Raw genomic sequence first — 25,560 nt, 5'->3', positions numbered from 1 at the left:
TTGCTGTAAGTGTTCTTTATTTCTGTTCTTCCCATTGCAACCAGAGTGATATTTTTAAAATTTGGGAATCATGACACCCTCCTGTAAAACCTTTCTTTTTTTAAAAAAAAATATATTTTTTATTGATTTCTTACAGAGAAGAAGGGAGAGGGATAGAGAGTTAGAAACATCGATGAGAGAGAAACATCGATCAGCTGCCTCCTGCACAATCCCTATTGGGTATGTGCCTGCAACCAAGGTACATGCCCTTGACCGGAATCGAACCTGGGACCCTTGAGTCCCCAAGCCGACGCTCTATCCATTGAGCCAAACCAGTTAGGGCTCTTGTAAAACCTTTCAATGTCATCTCACTGCTCAGAATAATTACCTTGCCCTACAAGCCTCTGCAGAGCTTGGAACCAGCCTATCTCTCTCACCTTTGTCCTGTGCTCTCCAGCCACACTGGTTTCCCTTCAGGTTCTCAAGCATGCTGAGCTTCACCATAGGATCTTTGTGTGTGCTACACTCATCCTTCAGTTTTCAGCTGAAGCATCAATTACTCGGGGAGCAGGGATCAGGGACAATTTCCCTAAGTTTTTGTTATATATTTTCATAGGATATTATTCTCTCATTCTTTTTCTCTATGACATGTTAGAGCAGTTTTATTATTTTCATTAGTGTGATAATTCAATCAGTGTCAATTATAAATCAAAACAGTTTTATGGAGTTAACAATCTGTATACCTAGAGCCCAGCTAGTCTTGATCGAATAATTGGGGCTTAATAAATATTTGCTAAAAAAAAAAAAAAAAAAAAAGGAATCAAGCTGTTAAATGTTAAATATTAAGCTTATCTTTCTTGAAAAATTTCATTGTAGATTAGATATGTATGATGAATGCCTCCAAAGTCTTCAGTAAATTCTGACATGAAGAATAGCTTCCATAGCAGTTCAGGTCACATTATTTAGTGGTTGTAAATATGAATTTGATTGTTATTATCGAGATCTCATTTAAGATAAAGTTGCAAAAGTAGGCATGCATGATGGGATTTACCAAATGCTTTTCCCACTTGTCAGGAAGATTCAGCCATCTAGAACCATCGCTCCTAACATGTTAATCACCAGCGGAGTTCTTGAAAAAAACCTCGGTCTCTACCTTGTCCCAGACTGCTATAATGAGCTTATGGGAAGAACTGGTATTTTAGAAGAATTACCCAGGGAACTCTTAAAACATAATCTAAAGACCTGGGGAAAAACTGTGGGGACTGCAGAAATTTCTGAGATGCCCATGTTGCTAAGCTCATGACTGTAACACATATTATATTTTCTTCGTATGAAAACAAAATTTTTAGGCCCTTACTCTGAACCAGCTTTCATGTATTATATGTATAATTCTAACTAGACAGGTAGAAGGACTGATAGTAGTTACCAGTACTCAAAAAATCAATGTAGTTTATGGACCACTTAGCAAAGGAAAAAAAGCCCACTATGCCTAATAGCTTATTGCTTTACAACCTGATTGTAACCACAGTAATGGTGTATAATAATGTCCCTGAATGGTAGGAAAAAATATTTGACCCAACCCCTTCATAGTTATAATCTTTAAATTACCTTAAGTTGTAAGAGTGTTTGAATTATGAAATTCATATAGTATCTAATTTTAAGAATAAATACTGTATTAAAATTAAACTTTTCATTGATAATAATCTGCTATATCTGTCATCATTTCTTACATGTAACATCTTAAGTATCAGTATTTTTATAAGGTAACTTAACAAAAATGGTCTCATGATACTGGTTTTATAAGAAATTCCACTCTTAAAAAGTTTTGTATATTGTCAGTTGATTTATTAAATTTTTAGGATTACTAGAGATCTTTGTACTGTAAACATGTTTCGAATAAGAAAAAATGAGATTGTTGAATTAAATTCTGTAATATTAAACTTTACATCTTTTTTTTTTAATGGCTGTAATACTTTTTTTTTTTTTAATACAGCTTAATGATGCTGAAAATAAGTATAAGATTTTGGAAAAAGAGTTCCAGCAGTTCAAGGATCAGCAAAGCAACAAACCAGAAATCCGCCTACAGTCTGAAATAAACCTTCTCACCTTGGAAAAGGTGCCCATGTCAATTTATACCCACTTAACTAGTCCTAACGATCAACTTACGAAGTCAGTAGTGACACTTACATATACACTGTAACATTTCACTGAAGTATTCTGACACCAGATAACACATCAGAGAATTCAAGGCTGAAGAAGCAGTTTCAAAATATGGGCAGGAACCAGGGTGAGCAAGGCAAGGCCTGCTCTATCACAAAAGTCTACTGAAGGTGCTAGATTCTGTTTCCCTGGTTCTAGTGTCTTTCATTAAAAGTATAACCAGATGCCTATATTAAATGGCCTAAAGCAGGGGTCCTCAAACTACGGCCTGCGGGCCACATGCAAATACAAATATTGTATTTGTTCCCGTTTTGTTTTTTTACTTCAAAATAAGATATGTGCAGTGTGCATAGGAATTTGTTCATAGTTTTTTTTTAAACTATAGTCCGGCCCTCCAATGGTCTGAGGGACAGTGAACTGGCCCCCTGTTAAAAAAGTTTGAGGACCCCTGGCCTAAAGTGATTTCTGGTTTCTTGGCAGGATACTGATTGATATAATTGATTTTTCATTTACCAGCAAAGATGTGAACTCTTTATGACACCATGCTAAATGCTATTATGAATGATTCAAAAATGTTCAGAATAGAGTCAAGGAGGTTACAAAAGGAAACAAGGAACTTACCCAAATAATTATAGTGAAAGGCAAATGGTAGCAAGTATCATCTAACTTTCTCTTAATAAATGTTATGAATGCAAAAGGAAAACAAAGTCAACTCTGCAATTTAAGTATAACAAAGAAATGAAAAGGAACCCAAAGGATAGGTGAAATTTTAAATAGGTAAATATGTGGGTAAGGGTATCCCAAGGAGAGGTATTGTACTTAGGTTAAAAAGTCTTTTGCATACTTGTAAAATAGCTTGACTAGAACCTAGAGTTTAATCAGTAATCAATATAGTAGTGGTTTCAAAATAAAAACAAGACTGATAAGAAAATGCGGGAAGACCTTAGATGCTAAGTTAAAGAATTTGTATTTTATCTGTAAATAGAAGTCAGAAATTATGCTCACATTTGTAAGATTGGCTTAATAAATATTAATAGAAATGAATTTTAATGAACTTTTGGTGGAAGTTATAGAGAATTCTGATTTTAGACATATTATATTTGAGATGTTAGCCGATTAAGTGGAGAAGTTCATTAAAAATCAGAAAATATAGTAGGAAGAGAGAAATGGGTTAGACATACAGACTTGGGAGTCATTTGAATAAAGTAACATCCTTAGAATTAGATGAAATTGTTCAAGGAGCGTTTAGTAAGGAAAACTGAACATATAACTTTAAAGGGAAAGTTCAGCTTCATAGACAAAAAGCAAGAGTCAGGGAAGATGGCTAAAATGATTTAGAGAAGTAATAAATGTAGTCTAGTGTGGCACCCCCCCCCCCCAAAAAAAAAGAGTTTTAAAAATGAGGAAGTAACAGTAATCTCTTATGAATGGAAGGAAAGTTAGGAATGGTTGAGGAAAGGTCATGGGTTTGACAGTTTAAGTCACTACCTTGTAATAAGCCCAATTACAGAGTGTTAAATGTGGCATTGAAAGAAAATGAGCCCACGGGACTGCCGATGTTGAGAAAAGCTTATGGATAAGGAATTAATAGCAAGGAGAAACTGATGGTTGTTAGTCTTTGAAAAAGAAACAGCAAGAGGCAAAACGCATGAATGCCTAGAAGATGTGGAGCTAGGAATAAGCGGTAAAATAAATCTTTTGAGTTAAGAAGCCTTGTAACTGGTTTCTTCTAGTGTTTCTGCAGCCTATCAGTTGCCTTGCTCTTCTTGATTGCAAAGTGTTGTTGATTCTGCTTTTTACATAGATAGGCGATTTCTTCATTTCTCCATTTTTGGCCTTCTCATTTCTCTACCAATGAACTTGAATCCAGTTAGCCATTTCCCACCCCTATTATGAAAAAAATAACTATTAAAGTATTTCTGTATTTATAAATATGAATTCTGTGGTATTTACCAGAGATATTTGAAGCACTCAGATAGTATCTCATCAATTCTCTCGAGCTGTTAAGTAGATGTCAAAGAATATTTCCATTTTACTTGGGAAATTCAGAGACCAAATATCACAAAATTGGAGAAGCATTAACTTTTTTTTTTTTTAAATATATTTTATTGATTTTTTTACAGAGAGGAAGGGCGAGAGATAGAGAGTTAGAAACATCGATGAGAAAGAAACATTGATCAGCTGCCTCCTGCACATCTCCTACTGGGGATGTGCCCGCAACCCAGGTACATGCCCTTGACCGGAATCGAACCTGGGACCTTTCAGTCCTCAGGCTGACGCTCTATCCACTGAGCCAAACCGGTTTCAGCGAGAAGCATTAACTTTTAATCTTTTCTGAATATAGACTAGATAATATAGAAATAAATTTTAAGTGATTTTTTAAATTCCTTCTTCCAACTACACTTCTACAAAAAAGTAAAGGTCACTACACATTAAAAATATAAACAGCACCGTAAATTTGAGAGAGAAAAAATGCATAATTTAACTGCCTCTATATCAGACCTAATGATTTCATTCAGCATATTTCATTGCCTAGTAAAACAAGGTTACTCCCCCGCCCTGCCTCCCCGCTGTTCTGAAAGTTCTTTGTAAATTTTATTGGAGCCAGAAGAGGGCAGAATCTTATTTCTTAAGTAGTAACAAAGACATAAAAGTACAAAAAGGAAGACATAGTGAAAAAGTATCTGATTAAGTCTATAATCTTGTGATTACCTGTGCTCTTCAGTATAACACAGATTTTCCCATTTTGACTGAAATGGCCTAAAAAGAAATTAAGGTACATTTAATTCTTGATTCCCTTTATTATATAAGAAATGAATAGTTTGATTTGCTTTTAGCTAGGAAATGTCTTTTAGATTGCTTACAAATAATTGGGACTTTTAAAAATAAAATGTGGAAAGCATTATAATTCAGTAGGAGATACATAAGTAAGACAGAAGCTAAAATTTAAGAGTATTTGATGAGTATCTGCTGTGTATTTACCCCTTAGGACAAAGGGGAAAATGAGAGAAAAAGTTTGTAATATAATTGGAGAAATGGCTCAGAGAGCCTTAAACAAATGTGTATAATAAAACACCAGGAATGTAATAGAAACACTTTGCAGTTCAGAAAAGAGAAATTATTTGGTGTTCAGAATACAGTAATTTTAAGAAAGCTCTGGGTCAAGGTAGTATTTGAACTGAACCTGAAGTTTAAGTTAGCAGAGAAGAAAAAGAAAGACTTGATAGGCTCAGGAAGTAATTTGGGCAAAGAAAAGGGGTGTGTAGGGGACCCCAACCTGGTGGTTGGAGTAAAGGGTTTCTTGTGGAATTGGTATTTCCTTGGTATTTCCTTGAGGAATACCAAGAAAGTAGGTTGAGCAAGTAGGATGGAAGTGATATTTTGGAGTGCCTTGAAACCTAGCAGAAGAGTCTAGGCTCAATATTGTGGGCAAGAAGTAGCTATTGTAGATTATTTAGTGGAGAGTGAATTGATCTAATAGTGGTTTGCAAGATTTGTGAATAGATTTGAGGCCGAGGAGAAAAGAGCCTGAGCTAAGGAAATGGCATAAAAAAGGATAAAGCTGGAAATATTTTAAGGGAGAAATATATATGACATATCAGTGCAAATGCTTCCCCAAGCCTCAAATCTACTCACAATAGGGCCCTTAACTAGGTCTTTGATTGTGTGCATTTTTCTGGGACTTGGGTCCATCTATTTAGAATTACAGAAGCATCTGTGTTCGTAAGTTCATAATCATTGATTTGGTAATAGGAATAAATCAGAAAAGCGAGGTGTGTGTCTCAAATTTGCTAACTTTAGTCTTTTTATTTGTTAAAAGTAAAGAAATTATATGTATTGACTATACATGTGTTTTAAATTAGTTTGAATAACTACCGGTATGCAAATCTGAATTATTTTGATAATCATGGCAAAGCCAATGTAACCTACCCAGACAGCTTTTTTCTGATGAAGTCAGTCCATTGGGTGTAAGTATTCCCTCTAGGTTCATCCCTGTTCTAACCCTCAGCTTTGGGCCCACCTAAGACCAATGGACATGATCACTTTTATTGCTAAAGGCTACTTTTTTACCTCACAGCTATAAAATGATTTTTCCTGTTCCTGACCTATGTCCTATGTCCTTGTTAAATTACCAGCTAATATGTATAAATCTTTAGGTGTAAGTGGAAGAGATCATCTTTGACAATCTTAGCGTATTATTCAATTTAAGAGGCATGAGTCTAGTTGTGAAATGTCAACACATTTAAATCCAAGCACTAGGGATTTGTAAAGCAGTAAAGACCTTGACTCCATTAAGTTGTATATTTCTGCAGAGAATGTTCTGGGCTCTTGTGAAGGGAATTTGGCAATCTGCTCTTCCTTTCATTTTATTTTCATGAGTTTTTTGAAGTTTGAATTTTTGGATAGTGTCTTTAGTTTTATTTTTCTGCAAAACATTGGAAATTGTGAGTATGGGAAAAAGTCGACTTCATATAAAAAAATTAGACCAGTTTAGAGTAACAGTATTTTACTCTAATTCAGGCCCATTATTACATTATCATTTAACTAGTAAAACTGTCTGTTGGCAACATCAATTTGTTTGGTACTTGGGTTGGAACACTGAGAGAGGACATTCCAAAACATAGCCAAGTTGGCTTCAGTTCATGCACAACACACTGCCTGCTGCAAGTATAAGTAACCTTATTTTTTTAATTGAATCACTTTCATGTTTTTATTTATATATTTGAGGAAAAATAGAAAATAAATGTTAGGTAAGTGTTAGTAGGAGCATTATTTGTCTTTCATTTGGTTTATCATTCTTAAAATATTTTTTTACTTTGTTCTTTCTTAGTAAACTGCTTTCTGATTAAACATTTCACTGTTTTCGACATTCTATGATTTTTGCCAAAATATAGTTATAAAAGAATCTAATAGCTTTCTTTGTTATAAGACAAAATTCCACATAAGGAAAGGCCTCCAAAAGGAATAATTTGTTTTCTAAGATTTAGAGTACCAAGTAAATTGGAATGCTAACAGAACTGCTTTTTGTTAAAAAAAAAAAAATTTTTTTTTCATTCTATCATCTTTATGCAATATACATGTTTTAAATACATTTATAGTAACTGTCTGGAGGTTAAGACTAATTCAGTTCCTTTTAGTATGGGCTGTTAGGCAGTAAAAATACGACTATATTTTAAACAAGAAAATGTTCATGTGCCATAATATTTATAGTAAATTATATAACAGTTTTAGATGATGTCGTATGTTACACTACATAAACTCTTTTCTTAAGCCAGACTCTTTGTATATATTATCTTTCAGTGATTGTACACAGTGGTATAGTGTTTCACTTGATATGATTTTAATCACTGTTAGGTTGAACTTGAAAGAAAGTTGGAATCTGCAACTAAATCTAAACTGCATTACAAGCAGCAATGGGGACGAGCTTTGAAAGAACTTGCCAGACTTAAACAGGTATGTAGTTTATAATTAATGATGGATTATTCTTTTTATGTCTTTTTCCCTTGATTCTTTACAAGTTTGCATATTTGGCAGTACCTGTTATGTCAGATAAATGTCTGCATTTGAATCTCCAGTGCTATTTTTGAGATTGGGCTGTGTGTGTGTTATATATAAGATCCTCCTTCTTTTAATTAAAAATTGAAACTTTTAGGTTATTTTCTTTAATTGCCAACTGTCCTCTTTCCTAAAAGAAATTGGATAATTTATTTTACTTATACAACTACCATTCTTTTCTTCAGCATTAATTTCTTTCTATTGTGAGTACGTTTGAGGGGAGAAATTTCAGGATAACTTAAATTTAACATTCTCAAATTTAAGAACATACTTTAAATGTTATTCCTAGGAAGACACAGGTAACTTATTCAATTAAGGAAGGAATCACAGGGAATATTTGCATAATTTTATGAGTTTAAAAGTGATAGTTCTCTGAATTCTTAATTGAATTTTTACCCCTCCTGTTGCTAGATAGCATATGCTATTAGCTTCATGAGAAATATATCTTAATGTTAGGTATAATTTCTTCAAGTGATTAAGACCAAATAAATCATTAGCAAGATTTTTTTAATCTAATCTACTTTGACCTAAAACTCATAAGGATCAATAATGGTTAGCTTTAGCTAAAGAAGGTCTTTCAGATTTATATATCTCCATAAACATCAAATGCTATTAAATATCTTTGTGATATTGTACTAAATGCTTATAACCTTCATAAAGGAGTATGTACTAAACTGCATGAGAATAAAGAAAATTATGCTAACATAGCTTGTAGGTAAGTTGTGATTATAAGTATAAAATAATATAGTAGTCCTCCCTTAATCATGGGGGCTACATTCCAAGACGCCTAGTGGATGCCTGAAGCCACAGATAGTACTGAGCCCTATATACAGGGATGGGCAAAAATAGGTTTATAATTGTTAATATGGAAAATAATACAATAATTAATAATGCAAGAATAAGCTTTGTGTTTTGCATATTCACAACCATAAACCTATTTTTGCCCACCCCTGTATACTATTTTTTCCCCTATACCTACATACCTATAAATTAGGCATAGTAAGAGATTAACAGCAATAACTAATAATAAAATAGAACACTTATAACAATATACTGTAATAAAAGTTATGTGAATGTGGTCTCTCTCAAAATATCTTACTGTATTTTATTCACTTTGTGGTGATGTGAGGAGATACAGTGCTTATGTGATGAGAGGAAGTAAAGTGAATGAGTAGGTACTATGCTATAGTATTAGGATTACTTAAACACAAGACTGCAATACCATAACCGTTGACCTGATAACTAAGTGACTAGTGAGTAGGCACTGTATACAGTGTGATATGCTAGACAAAGGGATGATTCACGTTCTGGGTGAGGTAGAGTTAGGACAGATGAGATTTCATCACATTACTCAGAATGGTGGGCAGTTTAAATGTATGAATTGTGGTGTGTTTTTTTTTTCTTCTGGAATTTTCCATTTAATGTTTTTGGACCCTGACCATGAATAACTGAAATCACTGAAAACAAACCACAGAGAAGGGAGGGACTACTCTGTTAACAATAGTAAATTTTTATATGTTCACAAGACTGAGGGTAGATAAGTGAATAATATTTTGTATTGAGAGTCTCCTATATTCAAGGCACTGCCCCAAATTTATAGACATAAATAAAACAAAAGTCTTTCCCTCGGGGAACTTACAATTTAGTAATAGAGAAGAAAAGTATAAATATAATATTTACTGCCTAATATTAGGAGCCCTGAAAAGAGCCATAAGAGTACATCTGTTTAATGCCGTGGTTCTCAACCTCTGGGTCGTGACCCCTTTGGGGGTCGAACGACCCTTTCACTGGGGTCGCCTGAGACCATCGGAAAACACATATATAATTACATATTGTTTTTGTGATTAATCACTATGCTTTAATTATGTTCAATTTGTAACAATGAAATTGGGGGTCACCATAACATGAGGAACTGTATTAAAGGGTCATGGCATTAGGAAGGTTGAGAACCACTGGTTTAATGGGACTTAGAAAAGGTGTTATAGGAGAGAAGATATTTGAGATGGCCTCTAGGGAACTGGTTGTGATTTAGGAATGTAGCAGGTTGGAGATGGGGGTGTTATAAATACAATGGCTAGAATGATTTTATAACAGACATGAATTCAGTATGCTAGACTCTACTTGGAGATCAGAGGAGGGCCATTTTAGAGTCATTTCAGGAAGTAAGGACAGGCACTTTAGTGTTAACGGTGGAAACAGGATGAGAGATTATTTTAAAAGACATGTTTTGGTAGATTTTGTGTAACACAATATACCTGATTGGGCTGCAGAGTATTACAAATGTGGTTATTAAGACAAAGAATTGGTGGGAAAGGGATAGGACTTGCAAGTCTGGACATTTTAATTTTTACAGAAAAATTCAGCAAACTGAATTGTGAATCTGATGTTGGGAGGGTGATTGGGCTTAAAAACAGATGAAAGAATCTTTTACAGAGGTGATTGCTGTGACTGATGGTATTTAGAATTCTTATGTTTAAGAAAGAGAAAGGGAAACGGGTAAAGGAAATAACAACTAGAGAAAAAGAGGAGGATAATTACAATAATGCTGATAGAGCAGTTAGCATTAAATTTAGTCTCACTACATGCCAGGTGTTGTGCTTCATGTCTTTTCATTTCATCGTAACCAAGATCCCTATGTAGTAAGTAATATTATTATTTCCACTAGAGGCCTGATGCACGAAGATTAGTGCAAGAATGGGCCTTCCTTCCTCTGGCAGCTGGCACCGCTTTTGCTACAGCCACCTTTCCGCCTTCCTACACTGCCCAGAGGCCCTGAGCAGCTGGGGTGGTGCAGAACGCCTGCATTGTCACCATGGCAACAAGGCAGGTGTTCCACACTACCCCGGCACTGGTTGCCTGCACATGCAAATTAACCCGCCATCTTTGTTGGGTTAATTTGCATAATCCTGATTGGTGGGTGTCACAAAGGTATGGTCAATTTGCATCTTTATCTTTTATTAGTGTAGATGTTATACATGAAAGAAACTGAGACATGGAAAAGTTAGTTGCACACAATCACACAGATACCAAGTGATAGAGCTTAGGATTAGAACCATTTGACGAGAGTCCAGGCTTGAGTTTTTTTTCCCCCTTTATAATGTTACAGCTTTATTCCATAGAAGCTAAATAATGAACAAATTTCCCAGAGAAGAAAGAGCCATGGAAGACATTAGGGATTGCTGACAGAATATTGACGCAGAAGAAGTCATGCTTTGGCATATCCTAGCCAAACGGTATTGTTGGCTATTAGATAAACTAGTTCTGATAATGAGAAAGTGATTTTGAGAGAGAAGAAGCTAATATAGAGTCATGATGCCAAGATATTTAGGTTATATATTGTATAATAGGGAGAAGTCTGTGGAGTTAGGAGCAATGAAATAATGTGATGAGAATAGATGTTAAAAATAACAGAATACACATTCTATCAGAGGAAGCATATATAGTAGTTTAGAATATGAGTCAAGAGAGCTAGGTCTTGGCTTAGCTCTTAACTACTTCTCCAACTTGGGTAATTTAACTTCTCTGATTAGTCTTATTTGTTCAGTGAAATTTTTCCTCACAGGTTGTTCTGAGAATTAAATAAGTGGATTTAAAAGCATTTAATACAATGTTTGGTAAGTAGTACATGCTCAATAAATGATAATTGTTGAAAGAAGATGAGCCATAAAGCTATTGTGTAGTGTTCTTGATTTTAGTTGATGGGCACATAATTTAGATCAGTGATGGCGAACCTATGATACGCATGTCAGGTGACACGCGAACTCATTTTTTTGGTTGATTTTTCTTTGTTAAATGGCATTTAAATATGTAAAATAAATATCAAAAATATAAGTCTTTGACTATGGTTGCAAATATCAAAAAATTGCTATATGTGACACGGCACCAGAGTTAAGTTAGGATTTTTCAAAATGCCGACAGGCCGAGCTCAAAAGGTTCGCCATCACTGATTTAGATGGTAGTTTTGGATATTGATGAACAAATAATGGAGATATTTTTGACTAGCTATTCAAAGAAATGATGGGCACCAACAGTTTTAAGTTTAGAGAACAGGAGGATATTATATAGTAACTAGAGGCCCGATGCACGGAAATTCATGCAAGAGTAGGCCTTCCTTCCCCCAGCTGCTGGCACCAACTTCCCTCCGGCACCCGGGACCCAGGCTGGCTTCCCTCCAGCCCTGGCTTTGTCAGGAAGGACGTCTGGAATGATGTCTGGTCTAATTAGTATATTACCCTTTTATTATTATAGATAGCAGTAAGCGAGTTGGATAGGATATATTGGTAGTTTGAATAGTAAGGGAGTCAGATAGGATATAGTTTGAATAATAACTACTTTGTATTTAGATGGTAGTTTTAATAGATGTTCTGTAGAAAATAGCACAGAAGGGGAAAAAACACCCCCACATGTAAGGGTTCAATGTGCAGATATGCAAGAGTTGGTAGGTATGCTCCCTAAAGTTTGGGTATAGAGAGATGAGAGTGCAGAGTGCATTGAGTCTAAAGAAACATCTATAGATATTTCATTCATCAGCAAGTACTTATTGAGAGCCGAGTCTGTACCTTGCACACTGGTAGATGCTCTAGATACAGCAGTTTTCTCCCCTGGGAACTTCAAGTTCATCTGATATTTAACAAGAACATAGCAGGTTGGTGAGAAATGCAAATGAAGATAAAATATTAGAAAAACAAGAAGACAACTGCTTGTTCCATTTTGTCACTCAAGGCTAAAGGAGAAATGTTTCAAAGATAATGCTTCAAGTATCAAATTTGAAATACGTAAAGTTGTAAAATAGAGAGTAGATGGAGAAGATATGGAACATAGTGCCTTTTATTGAAGTTGCAGAGTGAAGGAGAAGAAACTAATGTAATGGTAATTGTAAGGCATTACCAAAGCTAGTAATGAAAAGATTGAAATGTGTCAGTTGCTGATTAGGGCATCTCCTTTATAGAAATGAGTAATCAATAATTATTAAACGAGATAATTTCATCAGAGTGTCATGTTTCTTATTAAGAAATATCCATGTAAGACCTTTTTAGTTTGAGTAAGCTGATTAAGTTACGCTCATAGGTGTATATTGACAAATGGCATTGTTTTCACTGAGGTAGTTTTTAAAATAAAAGAAAGTAAACAAATAATGTTCTGAATAGAATCATTTATAGTCTCATTCTTTGAGTGCAGTGATCTTCATTACAAACCAATTCTATTCCTTGTCCCACTAACTTTCTGCTTTAGAAACAACTCTGTAAACAGATTTCAGGTTCACTGGGAATCATTGATGTTCTACAGACCACATTTGAGACGCAATACTTTAAGAAGAAATGTAATAGACCTTGAGATTACCATAGTGAATTGTGCTCTGCCACAAACTGTTTTTGGAAGGTTAACATTAATAACTTTACCAAATAGGCACAATTCATATATGTGAAAATTACTTCAGTTTTTTCTAAAATGTTTTATTAAAAACATTATGGTGTTTGAATGTAAAAATTGAATTCTCTGCTTTTGATCAGAGACTTGTTTGTGCAACTTTTTGTTTAAATTGGATTAGTACCATGTTAATTTTACATTGTCTCTGGTGAATAGCCACGGGACTATAATCTCTGCCAGTAATTTGTCACAGCAAAATCCTCTGGAGGGCCATACAAAACATTTGTGTAGAACGGATTAGACAGCAAAAGCCATATCTTAGATTGTTAATAAATGTTAATGACAAAACCCAGCTGGTAAAGCTTGGAAATAAGATCTAATGCTTAGTGCCTATTGCCAAAAAAATGTTTAAACAGAGATTTCCATTACTCAGAGGTGATCTAGTGTAGTCAATCTGTGAATTAAAAAATCATAATCTTCTAATTATTTAGAAAAAATATATTTCCTTCACATTCACTAAAGTCTGTGTTTCCAAGTTGTAATTTTTTTTTTTTTTTTTTTTTTTTTTTTTAGTAAATGGGTAATTGACAGCTGTAAAAATAAGTAAATGTCACATAAAATGGTTCATAACTTAGAAAACAAGAAAGTGATACCCATACATTCAGGATTTGACACCTCTGGTATACTGTGTAACACTGACTCTAAGAAGTTCTAGTTGTGAGGTATTTAAGGGGTAACTTAGTTTTCTTTTTTCTGCCACCTCCAGGAAGATATAGTACAGAAATATTTTTAAATCAAAACAAATACTTAAATTGTACTAAAAATATTCAAATTAAGATTAACCTTTTACTCCTTGGGTACAGGACTAAGAACTAAGATTTTGGGTAAGATGTGGGTCCCTTACCATATTTGTGCACAGTAGATCTGTTTAAAACTAAGCTGATATATTTAGTTAAAACAACACAGACTTCATTGGCTGACATCAGCACTATCTTGTCCAGCCTCCTGCTTATCCACTCAGAGTAATTAATTTGATTAATTTATAAGTAATTTAGCCAAGGATAGGATGTAAATCTTTGTTTAAGAAAACAGTTGGAGGTCCAAGTCTTGGTTAAAAACTGTGTCTTGAAACCATCCAGGCCCTCCTCCTGACTTGTCAGCTCTGGGTTATTTTCAGAAAACTTTACTTGAGTTCCTTAGTTTAGTTGTAAGCTTTTTTCCCACAGACTTACATGGTATGTGTGAGTGGGAGAGTATGTAGTGGCCACTTTTTAGCCGCTGTTTAGTCTAGTGTATGTATGTTTACATCTCCTCTCTGGATTTATAGGCAGCCAAGGCAAAATAAAGATTATACTCACTTGATTGAGGAGCCTTTAACCCAGAGCACCTGGCAGCAGAGAGGATTTCTTTCACTAACCTCTAATTTTTATGTGTGCATGTGTGATTATTTTAAATGCTGGGATCCTTGATTAAAAATTCAAGGTTTTTCTTGCGTTTTAGAACTAAAATGTTTCAGGTTTTATAAAGCTAAAATTTTATAAAGGAACCTAAAAATAATCAACCTTTTATTATTTTTTTCTGCTTGAAAATTTGACAGCACCATATAACATAGGAAATAAAAATCACCAGTAACCTTAACCCCTCCTCAGCCAGATATAAAAATTTGGTGTACTTTTCCTAACAAAATATATTGTACATTCCAAAAAGGAACAAAAGTTCTTATGCACTACAACACCCACCTCCTAGGTTAAGAAACAGAGCATTATTGATGCTTTGGAAGCCTGTGTACCTTTCTTAACTACATCCTTTCTTAAGGTAATTACTTTTCTGAATTTAGTATTTATTATTCATTTGGGTAGGATGTGGGTCCCTTACCATATTTTCTTTATAAGATATATTTAAAGTATTGGTAAACAACACTAAAATTTTGGACATGTAGAAACATGTAAGAATTTCTGTAGTGTTTATATCTAAAAGTAGAATTTTTGTTAGTAGGGTTTGCTCATCTCTTCTCCTACTCTAAATATTGTCAAATTACTTTCTAAAGTGGTTGTGCAGATTTGCAGTTCCCAAAAGTGTGTATAATTGTTATTCTTCACAACATGTCTAATGGCTATTTAGATGTATTAATTTTTTCCAGTTTGGTGAGTGTGAAAATAGTATGTTGTGGCTTAAATTTTCATTTCCCCGACTTTGAGCATCTTTTCATGTTTATTAACCACTTACATGTCCTTATTGTGGAGTCCATTCTTATGGCTTTTGCTCAAAAGAAATTACTTGTTGATTTATCTGGATTTTGGCATCACCAGATACAAAGTTTGTATCTACTATCACTATGTTCTAGAAAGTAGATGATGACAGAGAAATCTATTAATGAAGTGGAATCTTTTGAATCGTGTAGAAATTCTGGAACTGAAAAGTATTGTGAGTGAAATGTAAGAATTCAGTAGATGAATTGAGAGTAGGCATAGCAGAAGCAAAGATGTGTAAGCTGAAGCAGAAATGAAAAAAAAAAAAGGAAAACATCAAAAAACATGGGATAGAACAGTGGTCAGCAAACTCATTAGTCAACAGAGCCAAATATCAACAATACAACGATTGAAATTTCTTTTGAGAGCCAAATTTTTTAAACTTAAACTATATAGGTAGGTACACTGTTATTTACTTAATTAGGGTACTCCTAAGGCTTAGGAAGAGCCACACTCAAGGGGCCAAAAAGCCGCATGTGGCTCGCGAGCTGAAGTTTGCCGACCACGGGGATAGAGTATGTGAGACTGACGACCTTTTGTTAACTATAGACCCCTGTTTTAGTCTATGTGGGCTGCTATAACAAAATACCACAGACTCCATAGCTTATAAACGAAAATTTGTTTCTTATTCTTCTGAAGGCTGAAACTCTAAGATCAGGTACACAACTTGTCAGGTTCTATGGCTGGTGAGGGTCTGCTTCCCAGTTCATAAATGGCCATCTTTTTACTGTGTCTTCATATGGCAGAAGGAGCTAGGGAGCTTTGTCAGACCTGTTTTATAAGGACATTAATCTCATTCATAAGGGCTTGCCTTCATGACCTAAGCAATTTCCAAAGGCCCCATCCCCTAACAACATCATGTTGGGAATTAGGTTTCAACATAAGAATTTTGGGAAGATGCAAATATTCAGCCTATAGCAACACTTAAGAGAAAATAGAAAATGGGGGAAGGAAGCAATATTTGAAGAGATAATGGCTGAGAAGTCTATACTAGTAAAAATGAAAAAGATATTGTCTTAAGAATATCAATTAACTCTCAGCAGGAGAGTTTAAAGTAAATCATATCTTAGATGAATCACAGTAAAATTCTCAAAAAGCTGTGGGGGTGGAGGGAGACATTACCTTCATAGGAGCAGCAATAAGACTGACAGATGACTTTTCAACGAAAGTGAAGGAATTCATAAGACAGTGGAATAATAGCCCTAAAGCAGTGGTTAGCAAACTGCGGCCCCTTGAGTGTGGCTCTTCCACAAAATACCACGTGCGGGTGTGCACGTACAGTGCTATTGAAACTTCGTGGCCACACTCAAGGGGCCAAAGAGCCACATGTGGCTCACGAGCTGCAGTTTGCCGACCACTGCCCCAAAGTACTGAAAGAAAATACCAACCTAAAATTCTGTACCCAGTGAAAATGTTTTTCATAATGAAATAGACATAAGACACGAGACTTAATGAAAGCTCTGCTTAGGGGACATTTGTAACCTCAAGTTCACTTAGAAAACAAGAAAAGCATAAAGTTTTCTCTAAATATCCCTTTCAAACAGTCAGTAAAGGAAATAAGAAGATAGAAAATAATGAAGACAAGTAGAACTTAATGAAATAGGAGGAAAATGTTTTTTTTAAAGGAACCTCCCCCTTGGCAAAAAGTGTTCAAAGACAAAAGGAGAATAATTACTAGGTCCTAATACAGGAATAAAAAAGGGGGACTGGGCTACACATTCTTCAGATTAGAGATAAGAGGATGGTACAAAAATTTTTATTTGAATTTGAAAAAACAACTTACAAAACTGACATAAGAAGAAACAGAAAATATAAGTAGTTATATAGTTATCAGAAAAATTAAAACTGTAGTGAAAAAACCTTCACACAAAGAAGTCTTCAGACCCAGATGGCTTCACATTTGAATTTTAGTAAACATTTTATAAATAACACTAATCTTATACAAACTGTTTTGGAAATTAGGAAGAGAGAACACTTCTCTCTCTTTTTTTTTTTTTTAATGAGACCAGCATAACTTTGATCCCAAAACCTGATAAGAGTATTATAAGAACAAAAATATGATCAGTCTCAAGAACATAGATATAAAACTTGTAAACATCACAATCAACTTTATTTATTAAACAAAGGCAAAGTTGGGTATTTACCACCTTTAAAGGGGAGGAAAATTAAGTAATCATATAAAAATGTAGAAAAAGTCAGTGTCCATTCATAATAACAATTCTTAGCAAACTAAGAATGTAAGGGAAATTTCTTAATCTAATAAAGGATATTTACATAAAACCTATCTTTTTAATTTAATTTTTTCTTTATCGATTAAGGTATTACATGTGTCTTTATCCCCCCCATTGCTCCCCCACCTCCCCGCTCATGCCCTCACCCCCTAGTGTCTGTGTCCATTGGTTAGGCTTATATGCATGCATACAAGTCCTTTGGTTGATCTCTCTCCCTTCCCCCCACCCTCCCCTGCCTTCCCTCTGAGGTTTGACGATCTGATCGATGGGTCTCTATCTCTGGATCTGTTTTTGTTCATCAGTTTATGTTGTTCATTATATTCCACAAATGAGTGAGATCATGTGATATTTATCTTTCTCCAACTAAATTAAGGAAAGTTTTTCCTTGAGATCAGGAATGAGAGAAAGATGCCCTCTATCACCATTAGCAACACTGTACTAGAGGTTCTAGCCAGTATAATAAGACAAGAGAAAGAAAGGGCGTATCAGTTGCAAAGGAAAAAGTAAAGGTGCTACTATTTACAGATGACATTGTTATATACTCAGAAAACCAAGGGTCTATGACCTACCAAAATTAATGAATTTATTAGTAAGTTTGTCGGAAACAAGGTCCATATGAAAAGATCAATTTCAGTTCTTTATACAGACACAATTAGAGAAGGAAATTTTTAAAACTCTTCCATAGCATCTTGAAACACAATTACTCTTAGTTTATAGAAAAGGATAAAGTATTAAACAAAATTAAAGAAGACCTAAATAATGGGAGAGGTAATAAACCGTGTTCAATGATTAAAGAATCAATGGTTTTGGCCAAATTGATCTGTAGATTCAGCATAATCAAATCCCAGCAGGAGTTTTTTTTTCCTCCAGGCCTAGAAACATATTTATATGAAAATGCAGGAGTCAACAATAACTAAGAATTTTAAAGAATAGCCAAAGGTAGAAGACTTTTTCAGATATCAAGATTTATTATTATATGAGTTATAGTAACAGACAGTGTACTTTTAATGAAAGATGGAGAAATAAATCAGGTTACAGGGTCCAGAAACAAACCTATACATATAATGGACAGAGATGACTTATGGCAGGTGATATTGCCAAGCAAGGGGTGTCTTTTAGTAAATATTGCTAGGTCATTTTGAGCTCTATATGGGTAGAAGAGGAAACTTGATCTGATACCACACACAAAACCAATTGCATATGAATTACTGATCTAAATGAATACTTAAAAGGGTAACATAAGAGTATTTTTAAGACTGAGGCAGGCAAAAACTTGGACATAGAGGCACTAGTCAAAATAAAATAGATAAATTTGGGCTGTATTAAAATTAAGTCAAAAATACCATTACAGCAGTGAAAAGACAAGACAAACACTAGTGGAAACTATCTGGAATTTAAGTAAATGACAAAGGACTTATCTAGTTTACAGGGTGGGACAAAAGTAGGTTTACAGTTGTAAGTACTGGACATAGAGTTTATTCTTATATTATTTATTAGTTATTGTACTATTTCCCACACAAACAACCTATTTTTCCCCTACCCTGTATATAAAGAACTACAAACATATTAATAAAGAAAGATGGATAGCAAAGTAGAGCAAAGTGCCAAATGGTTGAACAGGAACTTTGTAAAAGAAGATACCCAAATGACAATCAAAAATATTAAAACATGCCCTAACCGGTTGGCTCAGTGGATAAAGCGTCAGCCTGCAGACTCAAGGGTCCCAGGTTCGATTCCAGTCAAGGGCATGTACCTTGGTTGCGGGCACATCCCCAGTAGACAGTGTGCAGGAGGCAGCTGATCGATGTTTCTAACTCTCTATCTCCCTTCCCTCTGTAAAAAAAATCAATAAAATATATAAAATAAAATAAAAATATTAAAACATGTTCAGCCTCAGTTGTCTTTGAAAAATGCAAAATAAAATCACAATGAGATACTACTACATAATCTAAAAGAACGGCTTAAATGAAAAAAAAAAAAATTGATAGTACCAAGTGTTGGCAAGAACATTGAACACTGAAATGCTCACATAGAAGTATTAATTTGTACTACTACTTTGAAAACTGTTTGACAGTATATACTACTACTGAAATTTTCATACCCTTTGTTTGAATCCTAGATTATATACCCAATAGAACTGCATACAAATATGCGCCAAAGGGCATGTATAATATTGTTTCTATCAGCTTTATTATACAAAACCGGAAACTAACCAAAATGTTCCTCAGCAGTAGAATGGATAATTTGTATATTCATCCAGCGGAATGCCAAATAGTAATATGAATCATCAACTACACGTAATAGTAATGAATTTAAAAACAATGTTAAGTGAAAGAAGCCAGACATAAAGTAGTACATACTGTCCAATTCCATTTATATAAGTTCGAAGCAGTCAAAATGTGTGGTGTTAGAAAGTAGGTAGTGGTTATGTTTGCGAAAGGATGGAAACAGGGACATCTGAGATTCTGATAATTTTTTGTTTCTTATCTGGATGGTAGTTGAGTGGTTGGTTTTAATGTTTACTTTGACACATACCTCTCCCATTTTGGGGTTGTGTCCTAAAGAAAGAAAAGCACCCATCCCTAAAAAATATATATATATAGAAATATTTGTGAGTGATACTAGATGATAGGGTGTTTTATTCCAGCATTGCTTATTGTACCAAAAGTCTGTTACTGAGAGCGTGGTTGAAAAAAATCATGGAATATTCATTCTGTGGAATGTTACACATGTATTTTAAAGAAATTATGTCAAATGCATAGGTTTTTGTATGAGCCTGGAGAAAAGAGTGAAAAGGCGTATTGTTACCTAAGATAGGAGTGGAATTAGTGACAGTGGAAATAGTGACAGTTACTGAATTTTTCTTGGTACATCTTTGTATAATTAACCATTTCTTAGATGCTGCTCTTGCCACTGATCCTTGTAGCAATTTATTGTGTTGTCAGCAGACTCTTTTCTTGCCTTCAACTTCTTTTATCTTTCAGCTAACTTCATTGATTGGGCCTTTAAAGATTATGGCTTATAACAGAAAGAAAAGGAATGGAAAGAGGTGGGGTTTTTTTTTTTAAAACTGGTCATTTCTGGATAATATGTGTGTCATAGAATTGTCAGTGTGTGGCTATATCATGGGTACTGTCAAGTAGGATTATAATCACAAGTTAAAGTCATATGATGTATATTTATTCCTAATATTTGGGTTCTGGCTTGTTTGTTTCTTTCCAGCGGGAGCAAGAAAGTCAAATGGCTCGTCTTAAAAAACAGCAAGAAGAATTGGAACAGATGAGACTGCGTTACTTGGCTTCTGAGGAAAAAGATACAGTAAAAACCGAGCGACAAGAATTGTTGGATATAAGAAATGAATTAAACAGGTATAGTAACTAGAACATTACATTGCTTTTTCATACAAAAGGAAAGTTCTAATAGCAACCTTTTAATTGGTCATTGGTCCAGGGAAATTATGTCAGGTCTTTCAAGAATAAAGTAGATCATATACTATGAAATGTAGCTGATTTGTACAATAGAACACTTATGCCAAAGACCATTATTATACTCAAAATTTTTGTCACAAATAAAGCTATACTAAATCTATTGAGCTTTTTCATTTACATTCATAGAATTGGTGTCTTAAATTTTATTTTTGTGTCGCTAGTTCAGGATTATTGCTACTATTTCAAGGTAATTGATTATACTGATTTTTTAATTACAAAAGTATATGACATTCCAGATTTATAGTATTAATGTAAGTAATAGCTCTTATTTATTGAGCCCTAACCATATGGCAGCAGCTATTTTAAATGCCTCACATGCCTGTCTCATTTTCTTTGATCTTCAGTGTAACTTTCTGAGAAAGATATTATCCCCATTCTAGAGATTAGGACACCCAAGAATTAAAGAAAGTTAAGTACCCTTTCCAAGGTCACACAGCTAGTAAATCATTGGAGCCAGAGTTCAAATCTGATTCCAGAGGTAGTATTTTTAAATACTATGTTACACTGCTCTTCTCTCTGAGGCCTGCTCATCTGAGTTTGAATTTCAGTGGTATTTCATGTTAGAAAAATCATCTTTAGGAAGCAGCATAAGAACAAATTATAATCTTTTTGGAGATGAGTTTGGGGGAAGACATTTTAACTTAGTTTTTCAAGAGATAGTATTTTTGTTTCAGGAAAGCATACTGTCTTAGCTTGGGGTGCCATACAGTACCATAGATTGAGTGGCTTAAACAACAGTAATGTATTGTCTCGCAGTTCTGGAGGACAGAGTTCAAGGTCAGCATGGTTGTTTTCTGGTGAGGACTCTCCCTGCCTTGTAAGCAACTGCTTTCCCACTGTCCTCACCTGGTGGGAAGGGAGTGAGCAAGCTCTGTGGTGCTTCTTTTCACAGTGGCACTAATCCCATCATCATCATCTCATCTAAACCTGATCATTCTGATCATCTTCCAAAGCCAGAGACCATCACATTGGGGAATAGGGCTTGGCATATTAATTGGGGGGAATACAATTGAGTTCATTTGTATTCCTCCAAATTTGGTGAAATATCCCATGACATCTCCATGATGCAGGGAAAACTCAGGCCTATATTAGGTAGGTTTATAGCTGAATAGCTACATTTAGTATCCTATATAATAAAAGACTAATATGCAAATTGACTGAATGGCAGAATGACTGGTCGCTATGATGTGCACTGACCACCAGGGAGCAGACAACACAGGAGCTGCCCCCTGGTGGTCAGTGTATTCCCACAGGGGGAGCACCGTTTAGCCAGAAGTGGGCTCATGGCTGGCGAGCGCAGCAGCGGTGGCGGGAGCCTCCCACCTCCACAGCAGCGCTAAGGATGTCCAACTGCTGGCTTAGGAGGAGCGGGCCTAAACCAGCAGTTGAACAGTCAGTCAGACATCCCCTGAGGGGTTCCGAACTGCGAGTGGGAGCAGGCCAGGCTGAGGGCCCCCCTGAGTGCACAAATTTTGTGCACCGGGCCTCTAGTATTAATATATAAGTACCAGTTGGAAAAGGTCAAGGTCTACAGGGTCATGCTATAAGGCTTTTTAACTCAGCAAATATTTATTTGCTATGTTGCAGACTTGGAAGATGTTACAAATTAATTAGAACATGATCCTGGCCTTTACAAATTGTGCCATCACAAACATTATTTGAAGATAACTGTAAAAGTCTTAAAATGTACAATCCCTTTGAATCAGGCATTCACATCTATAGAATTTCACTTCCTATAGTAATTAGTGAAATAAACTTTATAATAGTAAGGTCTTTTCTTGATTCATTGCAGTATCCCCCAAAACCAGCACTGTTTGGTACATATAAAAGTTTTCTTGAGTGAATTTAGAAGGAAATGTTATGTCAGAATAGTAATAATATCAGAGGTTTAACAAGCTAAAGGTCAACAATAAAGGATGGTTAAATAATGGGGCATCTAAATGATGGGATGTTATGAAGCCATTTAGAAGAACACTTAATGATGCCCTGGCAAAAACATTCATTATATTAATAAGTGAAAAAAAATAGTGTACAGCACTGCATGTAATATTTTTTTCAGAAAAATATGTATTTAAAATATATATGCATTTTTTTATTGAAAAAAAATTATTGCTCAGATTGGTTATCCCTGGATAAGATTATGATGATTTTTATTTTCTTTTTAACATTTCCAAAATTCCTACAGTTTTCATGTATTTTATTATTAGAAAAACAAGTATTGTTTTTAAAACTGTCTTTTATAAGTGTGCTAACTCTGACTTGCCAAGTGTAACACTGGTTTTCGTTTTCTTCCTGAAAATATGACTAAAAACGTGTTTTACCATTAAATCATTTTGTTTTAAATGGCATTGTTAAGAAAACCAAAACAATATTTGTTGCCTACTAGAGTAGTGTTTGTTCTTGACTTCTCAGGTTAAGGCAACAAGAACAAAAACAGTGCCAGGATTCCAGAGAGATTGCAAGTGGAAAAGTGGATGGTCCACATGGCGATGCCCTGGAAGAAGGTTTGGATGATTATTTGACTCGCCTAATAGAAGAGAGGGATACTTTGATGAGGACGGGTGTGTATAATCACGAGGATCGAATAATAAGTGAACTTGACCGACAGATCAGAGAGGTTTTGGCAAAAAGCAATACCAGTAATTAATAACATTTGGAAAATCTTTACAGACTTCAGGTCTAAATTTTAATTTCATTGTAAAACCCTTAAATGAAGGGCAAAATGGATGTTTTAAGATGCAATTTTCAGTTTTTTTATAAGCAAAAATTGTATATGCTATTGTATAGTATTTATTTGATTTTATTTACTTTGTGCTACCTCTCCCATTCTGGTTTTATTTGTAATTGCATTTTATATACTCATTTTAAATGCCTTTTCAGTGTTCCTTGTAATTTATAATTTCATGGCTGAGATTTCAAAACAGCTTTTCATAAATTTGTCCTAGGAGAAATGACTGCAGTTATATATTTTCATGTTGAGCCAAAAGAGTACATGTTGCACTTTAAAAATGTGTCCTATTCATTTTGAATATAGATATCTTAATTGTTTAGACCAATTGCAAATGTAAACAATTTTATTTAACTTGTTTTAGATGTCCTGTCTTTTTTACTTCTAACATTAGCAAGTGACACGTTTGAAAACAGGAAACAGGATAAATGCAAAGAAGCCATATGGTAATATTGAGAGACAAGTTAGTCCTTTATTTAAAGTTCATACAGATTAAACTTGTTTCAAGCCCTATTGAATTTTCAGTGTGCTCTTAACTTTTAAGAATGTGAAGTAGCAGCTTAATAAGGTCTTTGTCAGCCTCTTGCTCAAGATTGCATCATTTTCTTTTGTTGAAAATAGAGATTTCTTTTTGTTTTTCAGTAATAGTATGACTAGTTAACTCTGTAATATAGAAATAGGTACTTTTTAAAAAAAGACTTGAGCTGGGAAAGTAGAATGAAAAATTTTTTTTCTCCCTCTAATTTTAATCAGTCTTTTTAAAAAGTACATGAGATTAAATCATTGGATTTACATAGTGCCATGTTTGTATAAACTTAAGAATTCCTTTACATATTCTTCAGAGCCAACATTTGTCCTCAGAGCACTTCCCACGTCCTTTTAAAGGGTACTGAAAAGGCTTATTAGAAATTTCCCAATTTGGTGAGTCTTTAAATATATATAGTTTGAAATTTCTGATTCCCAAATATAATAAATTTAAGTATGTACTTCAGGTGGGATACATACTATTTACTGATAACTTCTGTAAAAGCAGAATAGGCCATTTGGTAACACTAAATTAATTTTCTGTTGCTTTCCAAGGAGGTATGTTTCTTGTTTGGGAAATTAAAGTCCCTGCATGCATTATATGTTTTTTTTTCTTTATTAACAAAGTATTAATCTGAAAACAACCCAGCAGTAAATAACAGAGAAAGAAATTACTGAATGAGAAAATAATGAATATGTGAATCATAACAAGAATTTGAAACATTAATTATGGTTAGACATTATCTCTTACCGAATTCCGTGCCACGTGAATTGAACAGAGTATTCTTTTTGTTTCGGAAAGTCTCGGGTGAAATACAGTGACTGCCTTCAATTGCATTGTGTACTGTGTGTGACTTTTCTCAAACACTAGAGGGGGCCTTAGATTTAAAGAAACAAAAAGGACTTTGCTAAAATGGATGTGTGGTTTATTTTGCCTGCTGTAAAGCTATCCTTTGGCTATGTATTTTAACAAATAAAATGGTAATCGTATGCATGTTTGAGTTTCTGAGCAGTCTGTTACTTTTGTTCTAAACCAAGTGGGCCAGTGCTTGACACTTCCCCTATCAAGTCATTTTGTACCTTTGGTTTGTAAGTGCTTACATTGTATATGTTTTTTTAAGTCTTTTTAAAAATTGGAAGTGTGAAATTTTAACACCTTCAGCAACAGCCACTTCATTTGGATGTGGTATTGAACATATTTATACTGATTGCTTTAAAAGTAGTGACTCCCTGGGAGTCGAGTATGACCACAGCAGATGAATGAATTGAGCAAGTGA

General features: G+C 34.5%; 1 protein-coding gene across 1 annotated transcript in view; it reads left to right on the top strand.

The window, feature by feature from the left end:
* CEP120 (centrosomal protein 120) overlaps positions 1–25,284 on the top strand; it is a 59,657-nt gene extending 34,373 nt beyond the window's left edge. The window contains exons 17-20 of the mRNA XM_081088894.1: positions 1,973–2,095; positions 7,495–7,593; positions 20,765–20,910; positions 23,443–25,284. Of these exons, the coding sequence (XP_080945020.1) occupies positions 1,973–2,095; positions 7,495–7,593; positions 20,765–20,910; positions 23,443–23,677 (603 nt within the window). The 3' untranslated portion in view covers positions 23,678–25,284. The remainder of the gene's footprint in view (positions 1–1,972; positions 2,096–7,494; positions 7,594–20,764; positions 20,911–23,442) is intronic.
* Positions 25,285–25,560: the final 276 nt, after the last annotated feature.

The sequence above is a fragment of the Myotis nattereri genome, assembly GCF_964212035.1.
Source record: "Myotis nattereri genome assembly, chromosome: 4".
NCBI lineage: Eukaryota > Metazoa > Chordata > Mammalia > Chiroptera > Vespertilionidae > Myotis > Myotis nattereri.
Note: the sequence above shows the minus strand (reverse complement) of the source record. Positions and strands in the feature narration are given on the sequence as shown.